At 40.9% G+C, this 14,253-nt stretch overlaps 1 protein-coding gene across 4 annotated transcripts in view; it reads left to right on the top strand.

Annotated features, from left to right (window-relative positions):
* The window catches only part of LOC117429831 (LIM domain kinase 1-like), a 41,452-nt gene extending 34,709 nt beyond the window's left edge, over positions 1–6,743 (top strand). For all 4 annotated transcript variants that reach the window (XM_034049687.3, XM_034049688.3, XM_034049689.3 and 1 more), the window contains 8 exons: positions 238–324; positions 1,005–1,136; positions 1,525–1,584; positions 1,941–2,006; positions 2,241–2,412; positions 2,515–2,570; positions 2,696–2,853; positions 2,972–6,743. In XM_034049687.3, coding sequence (XP_033905578.3) covers positions 238–324; positions 1,005–1,136; positions 1,525–1,584; positions 1,941–2,006; positions 2,241–2,412; positions 2,515–2,570; positions 2,696–2,853; positions 2,972–3,134 — 894 coding nt within the window. In that variant the 3' untranslated portion in view covers positions 3,135–6,743. The remainder of the gene's footprint in view (positions 1–237; positions 325–1,004; positions 1,137–1,524; positions 1,585–1,940; positions 2,007–2,240; positions 2,413–2,514; positions 2,571–2,695; positions 2,854–2,971) is intronic.
* Positions 6,744–14,253: the final 7,510 nt, after the last annotated feature.

Raw genomic sequence — 14,253 nt, 5'->3', positions numbered from 1 at the left:
TGATAGTAAACCACATCACCACTGGTATTGTGCCTACTAGAGTTACCAAATGAATGCCAATACCCTGAGCACATCTGTAAATAGAGCTTCTATTTGGTTGACCTCTTCTTTAAAGGCAGTAACAGTAAACATGTATTTTCCTGTGCAGAGGAACAGAATGTGCTAAACGAGGTCGAAGAGGCTACATCGAATCTGTGCTGCTATGTCATGCTGATGTCACTTCCTTCCCGCTGCTAGGTGACGCACAAGGATACTGGGGAGGTGATGGTGATGAAGGAGCTGATTCGTTTTGATGACGATACTCAGAGGACCTTCCTAAAAGAGGTGAGTCTTCACCATTGTTACCCTTGAATACCAGCGCAGCAGTAGTGCTGTCTCAATCATGTTCGGGCAATTTGCCCATTCAGTAGTTTATTATATCTGGAATGCAACATCATTTCTGGGTGTCACTAAAATATGTCAGTCTGGTAATAGTTTACTGTAGAGTTGCCAAATCACATTACATGTTATAGCCCTTACACTACAGGGTGATGCCTGTGCACTGTTTTAATCACCATGCTACGCAGTTATAGATAGCAGTGCATTAAATTACAAGACAAAATTAAGTGGACACTGGCACTCTATAGCAGGCAAATGAAGTTCTTTTTATATGGAAAAAGCAGAAGCTCAGGTTGGACTGGGAACAAGGAGATCAATCAACAGTGAGCGTGGATCTGTGCGTCTGGGTTCATCCATTGTGGCATTGGGATTATGGCTAGTTTCAGGTACTAGGCCAGGGCATGCATGCATTGTCAATATAAATAGATATATATATTTTTTTAACAGAGATAGATGTTTGCATTGGCATTTATGTTGTCAATACAGTAAGGAATTGGATGTTAATAATCGTAATGATGTTCTTGTGCACAAGACGAGGATCTTAACAGAAGTGTATCTGCAGCTGATCGGATCCCCTGCGTACGTGACATCTAACCCCAATAAAACCGTGTGCTCCTCTCCCCCAGGTGAAGGTGATGCGTTGCCTGGACCACCCCAACGTTCTGAAGTTCATCGGGGTTCTTTATAAGGACAAGAGGCTCAACTTCATCACGGAGTACATCAAAGGAGGCACCCTGAGGGACATCATCAAAAAAATGGTGAGCTGTGGCATTGAGCCCGCTTTCATTTTCATTCTGGGCACCTATTTTAATCAAAGGCAACGCAGCTAGGGCGGAGATGCTGTGGGCTAGGACTGCGCTGTACTGTAGCCTCATGCTAATAGAACAGGAAACCATTTTAAAAAGTGCAGAGGCGAGCAGCCTTTGCATTTTGATAGATAAATTCCGCTAACTAATTTTGGAGCTGCTACCAGTTTTGAAACCACTGCATGCGCGACTTGTGCTTGAACAGCTAACCTGAAAATAATGAATATAGAGCAAAGGGGTGAGCTGATGCATACGTTTGAAGCACAGCATGTGAAAAAGATGAGTAGAAATAACTGCACCATCTCCTTCACTGTAGTATTGTCTTTATTTCTCCTTTTAGGATAGCAAGTATCCATGGAATCAGCGAGTCAGTTTTGCCAAGGATATTGCAGCTGGAATGGTATGTTTGTGTGTAATGGGGTGTGGGGGGGTGGTAACAAGGCTGTCTCTGTGTAATAAGCCTTACTGAACTGTAAATGCCTCATGCAAATCAAATAAATATGTTGCTGCTAAATGCAAACTGCTTCCCCTCTCGGTTTGTGTTAGGCCCCCCCGCACATACACAGATAGAGGCACAACTGTGACTGTCGGAAATGCACTCCTGCCACTGTGTGGTTCTACACAGTACTGCAGCTGCTTTTCTTTTTTTCATGATTTTAAAGAAAGAAAATATCGGTTTGAAGAATGTGCACCTGCACTAAATTGTTTACCAAATGTGCTTTTGATTTAATATTGGGTTTTTTTGTGTGTTTTTAGACCTACCTGCATTCCATGAACATTCTGCACCGGGACTTGAATTCATACAACTGTCTTGTTCAAGAGGCAAGTTCATCTGTCATTCAAGAGACTAGCGACTAGTTTCACAGACCCTTACTGGCACGGATCTTGGACTACTTTACCTAAGGTAACATGAGGTTGTCCAAGGTTGCCAGCAGTCAGGATCTGTAAAACCAGTCCTAGAAGTCTAGAAGGGGTCTTAGAACATGTTTACACATCAATGATCACAAAAGCAGACTCCTGTTAATTCTTATGTATTCCTTTATCCTGCCATTACAGAACAAGAGCGTGGTTGTGGCTGATTTCGGGCTGTCCCGGCTGATGGTGGAAGACAAGCACCAGACAGACAAGCTCTCCGCCAACAAACTGCCGACGCTGAAGAAGCATGACCGACGGAAGCGCTACACGGTGGTGGGGAACCCTTACTGGATGGCTCCTGAAATGATCCACGGTAAGAAGGGTTGAGTTACACTGCAGTTCAGTAACACATGCTGTCTTCCAATAAGCACACGAACCGGCTTTAACCTCTGTGTTGCATTTCACATCCCTGTAGGAAAGAGTTACGACGAGAAGGTGGATGTCTTTTCCTTTGGGATCATGCTGTGTGAGGTGAGCACATTCGGAATTCCTAAAAGGAATTTGTGTGGAAGCTTGCTTTTACAGTAGGGTGGGCTTCCTGAATGTGCTCCAGCAATGCAGCGTGATTAAACACATGTTCAAACTGAATGTTTCAGATCATCGGCAGGGTCAATGCGGACCCGGACTACCTGCCCAGGACGATGGATTTCGGTCTCAATGTCAAGGGCTTCCTGGATCGCTTCTGCCCCCCTGACTGCCCGCAGTCCTTCTTCCCCATTGCAGTCCTGTGCTGTGACCTGGACCCAGAGAAACGGTAACTATAACCCCTTAAAGAATTGTGTTCACAAAACACATACAGTGCAAAGTCTGCACAGTTTGATTGTGAAGCAGTTCCGACTCTCAGTTCATGGATTTTCTCACTGTTCTTCCAGACCCTCGTTTGCCAAGCTGGAGCAGTGGCTGGAGAACCTGAAAATGCACATGGAGAACCGGCGTCCATTGACCTCCGAACTCGACCGGATCATGCAGGACTTTTGGCAAAGCCACACGCGCTCCGAGAACGGGCTGCACACACACCCCGAGCAGCCTGAGTAACTGGCAATGGACGTAGGAGGTGGGGTGGGGAGGGGGGTCCACTCACATCAAACTGTCTGCCACCACACAGGCAGCGAGAACCCAGGTGTAGATAATGGAAGTTGGAACTGGTTTTCACTGGGACAGACTTGGCTATCAATTCTGGGGGTTCGAAAGCTAATCAAAACGCACTTTCGTTATCGAACACAGAATGTCACTTCAGCATCACGACTCTATCTATTGAATGTTCGTTTTAATGTTGTTCTCTTATTAATCATAGTACAGGAGTAGAGAAGTCTTTTAAAAGCTCCCTGTTACTGGAATCAGTGGGGTTTATTTATACGAATGGCACCTGTGAAACACTAAAAGTGTTGGTTTAGGTTGTGTTGCGCTTAAATATTTAGTATTTTGACATTCTATTACGTTTTAAATAGAATTGTAAAATTATAAATATTTAAAGGGGGGAGAAAAAAAAAGAAAGGGTGCATTGACTTTAAATAGCCCTAACTGGTAGATAGCAAGATGCTTTGGTAGTTTCTGAAGTGTACAGTAGAGGGCGCTATAGCATCATAACCTCAAATAGAATTCCACAGCCTCTTAGTCCCACGTAATTGCGTCTAATAGGTCATCATGCACAGCAAAGCATGGTTGTTTTTGTGTAACCCGATCATTGCTGATTCTGATATCCGGATTGACTGTAAATAGTTGCCGCCATCATGTAAATGTTTAAAAGATTATAACTGTACAGAAATATTTTATATATTAAGGCTGCATATCCATATTTTTATTGCTTTACATGAATAACCTGGCTATACTTTTAAATCCCCTTGCCTGGCAATGGAGTCTGCACTGCTTTGTCGAGCTTAGACGTTTCACTGTAAAAACAAAACAGGGAAATAACCAGAAATAATGAGTCACCGATATGTCTGTATATCCAAACCCAACTACTGTCTCTTTTTGGGGGTTACCTATTGAAATGGTTACTTTTCTAGTGTATAGATGGCACCATGATACCAAATGTTTTCATGAGTAAGGCCAAAGATACTGTATCCAAATCAGAAACCTTGTCAGATCATTGGCTGTTCTTTTTTTTCAGCCCTGATTTTACTGAGGTTCTTTTTACAGTGTAAAATGCAATACAATTAATTCACAAATCTGGTTCATTCACGGTTAAGACAGTGAATTGTACAAGTACTGTATTTGACTGTATATGGACCCTTCATGTGTGTGAAGGCTTCTGCAAAATAATATCTGGTTTATGAGATGCTCCCTTTAAACCTGTGATTCTTATCTACAGTGGCGAGGGCTATGCAAAAGTCAGAACTGAAAACGTGAATGAATCCTCCTGGAACGTGCAGAATTACCACTGCGCAGTGCAGCAGCTGTGTTAGGAGCTCAATAACACACTAACATGGCTTTTTCATTAATCACTACACACAATACCTAACTTTAAACACTCGTAAGATTTTCAGTAGTGCTAAGAAGTCTTTGGTGTTTGACCCATTTCTCAGTGAAACATCCTAAATCTAATTGTATAGCAGAGTTGCGTTTCAGTACATCTGAATCGAAGCAAAATCATGTCACGTCCCCACGTTTCTGGATTTAGGTTTTATTTCTGTAGTTTTGAACAGTTGTATCCATTCTCACAGAAATAAAACTGTTTTGAGATCTAATCATGGATTATTCAAAGTCACACTGCCTGGTGCAAGGATGGGAATCAAAGCTGTTGAATATAGCAACACAGCACCGATTTTTCAACTGTACCGTAGCTCACTGCGACACCTTTCAATAGACAATGCCCTGTTTAAAAAGCCAGATGACTGTAAATACTAATGTAAATGTCTGTGTTTGGGTGTATTTACAGATACACACACACAACACGTCCTAGCTCTGGATTAGCTGCATGGCATGTTGGCTTAGTGTTAGTACTCCCAATGCTTCAAACTTCAAGCTGTTATTGTAATCTTTAGCTGCTTATAAACTAAAAAAGAAGGAACGAATTTAAAAAGGTGTGTACAGAAAGCAGAGATCAGCTAAAAAAAAAAAGTCAAACACAGCATTGCTTTAGAAATATAAACCACTGTTTTTTGTAAAGGTTTTTTAATTTGATTTGCACCTTCTTTTTTTTTTTAAACAGCTGCCCTAACGGCAGGTTTTTGGGGTTACTGCTTGAAGTCGGATGATTATTTAATGAATGCAAGTCACTGTTTGAGCCTTTCAATGAAGGGGGACAGGAGGAGTTTTCTATGTTAGAGCTACATTTGCCTGAGATGAGGGCTCGGAGGGGAAAGCAGCACATTGCAACCTGCAAGCCATGTGTTGCATTTGCTTGCAGAGCTGTAGAGCTGAACATTGTCTTTACACACTCATTAGAGAAATACAACTGGGTCACTTGTTGATGCAAGGCACAGTAGTATAGCTGTCCTTACACTTAGTCGTCATGTCAGTGCCTCCTGAAATGTTACTGTGATGAATTGCATTGGCATCCATCATTTCTGCTGGCCCAGGCAAGACGATGACATACAGCTCTTCCTGATTTTGCAGGAAAGTTGCCTTTACATCCAATGTGAATACGCTATACAGCGTAGTTTGCCAGCTATTAGTATGGTTGTACGTTTTTGCTACAAACTGGGAAACTCTCCTGTACTTCCTAACACCTGTGGACGGGTCCCCTATGAAAGCTGTGCCATGGTAAGACCACATTCGCTATAGCGTTGTTTAATAATCCGCACTGTTAGGACCTTTCCTCAGGAACAGACCTCCCTGTTATTGAAGCACTTCAAACATACATTGAAGCACATGCCCCCTTGAAATACTAAAATAATAATCTATAACATTACAAGAAACGGCACTCTAGATATATACATTAGAAATGTTGCATATTCATTAAAGAAAGTTAAGGTCGACACATCCATCGGTATGTACATCATGCTTGATATCAGAACCACTCGGTGTACCAAATCTTTACCACAAGAGATTATAGTTTGCCCATAGCCAGGGGGCTGACAGTAAAGAATACTGTGAAACACTGGCTAAGTAAAGCATCATTTTACAAGGTTGAAACATGACACCACTTCATAAGGGACCATTACCTCTGAACATAGCTGTGCCTTTCTGTTCAAGCTAGCCTTACCAACTACTTGTAGCTAGTTTGTTAGTTATTTTATATAATAAAATGTCCACCTGTATAGATTTTGTACCATTGCTAATAATTATGTTTTAATATCTTATGTACTGTAACCTGTGTTTTTTTTATATTTGTCATATCTCCATCGTTTGTTTTTTATTGGTTGTATTTTATTTTATTGTTTGTTGGTTTGTTTGTTTTACACAAGCTGTGAAAAAAAAAAAAGTGTGCACTTTAATCCAGGAAGTGAAGATGGGGAGGTCCAGGGAGGAGTCTCTGTATTTTAGGGATGGGAAGTAAAACTCCCATTGCATAGCGGTTTGATCCATTCCTGGTTTTGCTATGAGTTTAATAGCACACACTTGAGCTTGTTACCTATGCACTGTGGCGAATCAAGCTTGTAACAAAACCTGGAATGGGTGAAACTGCTATGCAATAGGAGTCTTATTTCTACCCCTGGTATTTCACTGTAATTGGAATAAAATGGGCAATCCCTCAAAGACCTTTTTGTGTACGCGTGTTTCTTTCAGAGGTTGTGTTTGTTTACTGCGCTGTGTTGGAGTTCACTCCCCAGAAGGATGCAGCATCTACTGCAAGTGAAATATATGTGTGTGAGTCCTCAAACTTCAGCAGTCTCACTGCTTTGAAAAGTGCCATGAGATTCTGTATCTACACAGGCACTTGGTTTAATGTCTTTTCAGCAGACCAGACACATGGGGGCTATCTAGGGTACTCGTATGATGTTTGGACAGACAGGGCTGTACATGATACAAACTGAATGGTATAAACTTAGCATGAAACACGTAACACAACTGCTTGCTTCTTTTTAGATTCATACTCCTCATAGAACATCTACCATTTTGCCATTGGCTTCAAAAAAGGGAGGCCGCTCATCCACCTTTCATTCTTCAAAGAGTGCTATCAGGCTTTGATTCTCCCTCTGTTTCCTGTCAGCTGTGCAATAAACTACTAGTACAGTAGTAGGGGAATGAAAGTTTACTTCATAATGGAATGGCAAGAAAAGCATCCAACTTGTACTGTTTCAACAAACTTTGCAAAAAAGTCAACCCTGCTAGAAGTGGAATTATTTCTGGCATGCAGTTTCAGATTCCACAGCTTGACCTGGGACCCAATATAAAAAACAGATTTTCCTATGGAAGCCAGCACTGTGATTATTTATTTATATAGAGAAATTCACTAGAGTAGTAGCAGTCATAGCATGTACCCTGGTATCCCTGGTATTTACCTCATAGGTCTACTGTGTAACAGGTTTGGGTTTGATAATCCCTCCTCTCTTCAATGACATGAAGCTCTGCAATTGTACAATAAGATCCACGATTCTCAACTCCAGGTGTGTGCAATCTCTGAAAAGGGAAGTTAGTCTCATAGACAAGGTTAGGCTATTAGAATGTCACAAGGTGTCAGGTGGAGCAGCCGGCTACTTCACTAGCATGCCATGCTGGTCCTTCTTGTGGGACTGGGTTTCAATCCAGGGAGTTAATTCCTTTTATTTTCAAATACATGGTTAATTGACCTTTATAGTCAATGAAAAGCAAGCTCTTCACTTGAAGTGAGATGACGCAGTGAGCTAATTCCCTGTAATGCTGAGCTGTTCCTGGCTTCAAATCCAACAGCCTTCCTGTGGAAGCTGGTGGCGCAGTGGGTCAATCCTATGGCCGCCTCTTTTTGAAGATGGCAGTTCAAATCTAGTTCCTGGAAGTGAGCAACTTTCTCAGGAACAGCGGCTTGAAACCTGGTTCCAGGAGACCAAGTTTGAGGCAACTTTGCTGTATCAAGTCTCAATATCTTAGGAGCTGGTTTACTAAACTCGGATGGAGCAGCTCAAATGCAATGTCTGTACCGCTTTGTCTTGGCACAATGGTGCTCAATCATTATTTAATTGTGATTTTATATTTTTCCTAAGACTTTTCGTTGCCTTGTGACAGTTTTGCGTGCTGCAATAGTCAACCTCAAACCTTGGTATTACGTCATTTGTGTATGTGCAGCGTTCCAATGTGTTTTCTATGTATTTGCTTCTTTGCTGGAAAGATATGCAGTTGGGTATATACAGGAAAGGGTGTATTTACCGTTACAAAAAACCGCATGTAAACAAGCTTGGGAAACGACGACTAGGTGTTTGTTTATATTAATTGGACATTATTATTTTAAATTTATACTTGTGTTGCACACCGATGCCGAACATAAATAGTAGAGTTTACTGTTACGCTCCCAAATCTGAGCGGCTGCACAAAATACCACAGTAATAATATATATTATTACTGTTATTAATATATATTATAACAGTAAATTAATATACACTGTTATTAAACGAATACCAACAGGTAGTATATTACAATCTATACGTAGTTCAGACAAGGTTGCTAAGTATTACCCGCACACAGCAACCCCATGGCCATTGTGATGTGTCCATGTGCTATTGTTTTGATTCTGCAGCTGGTGTAGTGACGGCTTTGTGACATCACCAGAGTACCGCTGTATAACCCTCCATATAATAACCATGCAGAGCTGCTAATGCGGTCAGTACGAGGAAAGCAGTAGGTTCTAGGGAAGGGGAGCAAGAGGCACCGTGGACTACAGCTGGGTTTCAGAGAGAGAGAGTCTTCAGAACCCAAGCTGGCACAGATGTTCAGCGGTAAGTCTGCAAACTATTTTTAAAATATATTTGATTGGTACTGACCAAGCTTCACCAACACGGAGCCAAACACCAGCCCTCCAATGAGGCCGCGGTGGCCCCTTTAATTACAGTAGCTGCCTGAATCTTCAGGATTTCCAGGAGTTATGTTCCCATAGTTGCTACCCAACATCCGTTCCCAGCACTCTTTTTTATATGATCTTTCTGCCCAGATGTTTGCGTGCTCGCTTTATTGCAAACAGCAGCATCTGCAGCGCGTTTTCCCTGTATGTTGGCTTATTGTAATTACCCACAGCCCGCAGAATGGACCGAGCTGGACTTTTGAACAGAGCAGACCTTGTTTCACGCTAAAGAAAGGAAATACATTAGGTTTGTGTCTAGTTGAGTTTTTGAGATGGTCAGTTGGATTGAATCTCTGCTGTCTTTGAAGTGTACTGTTTCACAGAGACTGTGTTTGTGTGCAGTGTGACTGAGCGCCACAGACATGAGTTTGAACCATGAAGATACCATTCCTGTGAAACTGGTGTGTTTTTGGCTTCACCAGCTGGATGCCGCTGTAAATAGTTTTTTGGTTGACACGTGACAATTAAAAAGGGCACTTTTCAAAGTCAGCTTCACTTCCCTTGCCTGTATGTATGTGCGTAATATCCCACCTAAAATAGTGCGGTAGGTAGTAGATTATTGCATTTCCTGTACAGTATTCAGTATTGCAGTACAGTTCAGTTAACTGAGTCGTTTTTTCTTGATGATAATTTAAAATTCCCATTAAGGCGTCTCCCAAGTCGCAACAGCAACCCTACTGGTCATACGCTTGCGTGTCAAAATGCAGCCTGGTAATGGGATTGAAGGATACCCCCTGACTGACCTTCATCTCTCCAGTGGGGGAGTGCTGTGGTGAGGGAACATAATTGGTCTTTAAATACATTTTTTTTAAAAGCAACATATCACGTAGCTGTGGTGAGGGAACATAATTGGTCTTTAAATACATTTTTTTTAAAAGCAACATATCACGTAGCTGGGTCAAGAAATACGTTAAACAAATTTTCTTATTAAAGTTTAATTCAGAGTGTAAGTGGAAAAAAATGAGCCATTTACCTCCGTTTTTTTTGTTTTTTTTTTTTTTCACCTCTGCTGACGTTTTGAGCGGTGTAACTGTTCTCCTTCCACACAGCCCTTAATCTTATAATGGAATCTGGTAAAGTGTATCCAGATGCTCAGAATGGTGTGAGCCTCTATCGTAATATCAGCAGATTCCAGGAGGTGTGCGAGTGCTCTGTACAGCTCTGTGAAGTTATTCCACTTCTACAAACACAAACTCAATGGACGATAAGGAGCGCTGTGTTTTCTACGGTGGCGTTTTGCAATCGTTTACTTCTGTTGCAGTCCGTTTCCAGTACATTAGACATAATGGTCCAGGCTGAGTTTAGTGCGGAGAGTATCGTTGCATATTAAGGTTTACTACATCAGATTAGCCAGTCAGAACATGTGGTGCTTTTAAATCCTGTACATGCAGGAATTATCCGATCAGATCTGGAGAATTTGTGGGGTTGTTGGATATAGGGGGATTTCTTGGTGAATCTTGATTTCCAGCATTGTTACTGAACAAAATATGAAATAAGTAATTATAATAAATATTTGTTTTGTTCCAGCGTTGTTCCCAAACAGCATTATTAATCTATATAATATATATATATATATATATATATATATATATATATATATATATATATATATATATATATATATATATAAATTAGTTTAACAAAGTTTGATGCATTTCTGTTTCTTTGCAAAGCCACACCATCACCTCGTATTATTATTATTATTTATTATTTATTTCTTAGCAGACGCCCTTATCCAGGGCGACTTACAATCGCAAGCAAATACAAATACATTCAAGTGTTACAATACAAGTCATACAATAAGAGCAAGAAATACAATAATTTTTTTCAAGTGTGACAAACCACAATTCAATAATACAGCAGATAATAGTGAAAGTTACATCAGGATATGATTAAATAGTGATAGTTACATCAGGATATGATTAAGTACAAAATACTACAGGTTAAACACTAGGCAGATTACAATATTCTGAAGTACAGGATTAAATGTAGTAAAATAGGGGGCAGATAAGAGCAAAATAAAGCATATTTAAATGAAGGGTGATAGTGTCCCAGGATACAACAGAGGAGTTCTACAGGTGCTGTTTGAAGAGGTGAGTCTTAAGGAGGCGCCGGAATGTGGTCAGGGACTGGGCAGTCCTGACATCTGTAGGAAGGTCGTTCCACCACTGCGGAGCAAGGGTGGAGAAGGAGCGGGCTCGGGAGGCAGGGGAGCGTAGCGGAGGTAGAGCCAGTCTTCTAGTGCAGGCGGAGCGGAGATGTCGAGTGGGGGTGTAGGGAGAGATGAGGGTCTGGAGGTAGCTGGGTGCAGTCTGGTCAAGGCATCTGTAGGCTAGTACAAGAGTCTTGAACTGGATGCGAGCGGTGATCGGGAGCCAGTGGAGTGAGCGGAGTAGTGGAGTAGCGTGGGCATCACCTGCCCACTGCTGGATATAAACAAACGCACATGGGGATGGGACTCCAGCATGTCTATGTGTACTTGCATGTCTAAATATTCTGGTCAGCAATTAAGTTCAATCCCTTATTCCTGCACAGTTTTATTTTAAAACAAATTAAGGGAAGCAAAGGGTTAAGGGAAACTCGTTATTCTATTTTATGGGAGAATTGTCCCCAATCACTGTTAGATTATAACTGGGCAGCATTAAACTAATTGCAATTGATGGCTGTCTTTTTTTCTGGGAATCTCAAATTGAATTTGCAAAGGTTGAAATGATCTGAGGCTAGTAGATGATTAAATACGATCAGCTGCTGCTGTACATTCCAGACTGAATAAAGCCCTGGAGGCAACGACTGATTTATACCAATTGGATTGTTAGCCGGACAGTTTATAGTTTTATATCCCCAAGTAAAAATGTCAAAGAATGACACAGACACTGTCTTACACATCTGGCTCATTATCCAGTAAAGGGGAGGAGCCTATTAACTCCACCTTGAGGCCTGTGTTTGTTTGTTTTTCTGTAAGGCCGAGTATGAAATTGATTTTTGGTTTTCACATAATAGACTTTAATGTCCATCGGATTTACAGCCCTCGACGTACAGTAATCCGCTGACATTTGGACTGTCAGTAGGAGGATATGCACAGATGCCCTAGCAGTAGTCAGCTCCATTCTTGTGTGTAGAGGAATTGGCTTTTTGCAAACCTGCCATCTTGGCGTCATTGACACAGATGGGAACGTTTCCATAATAATAAATACAAGCTCTGCCTGTTTTGAGTGTCTTGCTAATTGAGTGATCTGCAAGGAGATCAGGGATGAATTCTAATTCTTATTACGTAGACTTGTAGCTGTACCGTACCAACATACTGTGTTGAATTTAATCTCTAATGCATTCATAACTATTTGGAAAAATAATGCAATGTTTTGCTTGGGCATAAGGACTAGCTTGCAGCTACATTGCCTTCCCTTGTCAACATATTTCAATAAGCTTGAATTGATCTGATTATTACTGTGAAGATTAAAACTGAGAAAATGTTGAGCTGCCATCCATCCTTAAAATACAATACCTTCCATTCGAAACCCGCACCCATTTGAAGTTAAAACACATTTATTAAATTCCCTTAATTTGTTTTAAAATAAAACTGTGCAGGAATGAGGGAACTTAATTTCTGACCAGAATATTTAGACATGCAAGTACACATAGACATGCTGGAGTCCCATCCCCATGTGCGTTTGTTTATATCCAGCAGTGGGCAGGTGATGTCATCGCTGGGTGACATCAGCAGCCTCTAGCTGTGCTTCTGTGTGGTGCAGGCTGGAGCTCAGATAGTCCAGCTTGAGGCAGCAAACAGGACTGAGCTCCCATCTGCTGCTCTTACTCCACCCAGCAAAGCACAGAGCAGAGGGGAAATCAAAGCACACTGCAGACAGCAGGGAAATACAATCCGGGCAATCGATAGATCTCAACATAAAAGCGAAAACTGTGAAATCAGACTGAGAACCGCAGCATGAATAGCATAACGGCCAGTGGCAGATTAAGGACTCTGTACATGGGTAAGTTTGAACTATCTAGACAGACGAATAAGAAAGGTGACCTGCAGTTTATAAGCCTGTATAAAACAAATTGATATAGAAACATGTATGCCACAGCAAAATATTGTTAGCAAATTGTGCAGTAGAAACGAGTAATGTTTTTCTCTGGGTTTAGCAGTTCCATTTGGTTCACACCGTTTGAAATCTAGGTCTCCTAATTAAAGAAATTGATCCCTTGCGGACAGATTTACAGGAGGAAGGGTAACTTGCAGTAGCTTAGGAAAGGTGCTTGTAAAAAATGCAATGTGACAAAAGGTATACTGTATTACAATTAAGACATTTTACAAAGTAATAACAATTGCAGGTAGGTGACAAGTGTATTGAGAACTAAACAAAGAGAAGTGTAGTGTTTGCAAGTTAGTGTGCTTGGAAAACTTCTGGCGTAGCCCACGCTGCCAGCTTTAAACAGGAACACTGCTGGATTTGTGCTTGTAGATCCACTGTTTGCATGCAAAAGTAAAACACGCTCCTGCATACATGCTTTTGTGTATATTAGCAATTGTTTGAAAAAAAAATACACACATAAATAAACACAATAGGAAGTTTTGAATAACCTGTCGCAGTAAAAACCTTCATTTTAAAAGCATCGAATTGGCTGTGCTTTCTAAGTCACTAAGAATTTTTGAAGAGGTTACTGTTAGTTTTCGTTTTTTTTTGTTTTTTGTATATTCTGTGTAAGTGGCTCAGCACATGCATGAATGCCAAACTATGCTAAACTCCCTGACACATACTGTACAAATAAACCTAGTATACTGAAATTGGGGTTTAGGATGCATATTTAATTCCTGTCATTGGGGGGGGGACCATCGGCCACACTGCAGTATGCAAGTAAAGCTGACCTGTAATTCTGGAAGAGATTAGGTTCCAGGGAACGTGGTTTAAATCCATTTGTTGTATTTGAAATATCTGTAATCTGCAGTACATACAAATAACACAAAACTAAAAGCTCTTCAACACAGCTATAACAGGATCATTGACAATACTGCTAATGCTAAATACAAAGAATACATTTTAAAGCATTGCTTTTCATTCCTGTAATTAAGTACTTGGTTGGGTTAAGTGTCCTATGGTAGTGTTATTTTGATAATAGGAAAAGCACAGAGATAAATGTGACGGTATGAAACGCACACGTCACAGCAGAAGTGCTTTTTGTTTCTTATATTTATCATGTTCTTATTTTTTTTTTCCCCCTGATTTTTGTAACACGACT

The sequence above is a fragment of the Acipenser ruthenus genome, chromosome 24, assembly GCF_902713425.1.
Source record: "Acipenser ruthenus chromosome 24, fAciRut3.2 maternal haplotype, whole genome shotgun sequence".
In the NCBI taxonomy this organism is placed as follows: Eukaryota; Metazoa; Chordata; class Actinopteri; order Acipenseriformes; family Acipenseridae; genus Acipenser; species Acipenser ruthenus.
The sequence above is the reverse complement of the archived record's forward strand: the minus strand, read 5'-3'. Positions and strand labels throughout refer to the sequence as shown.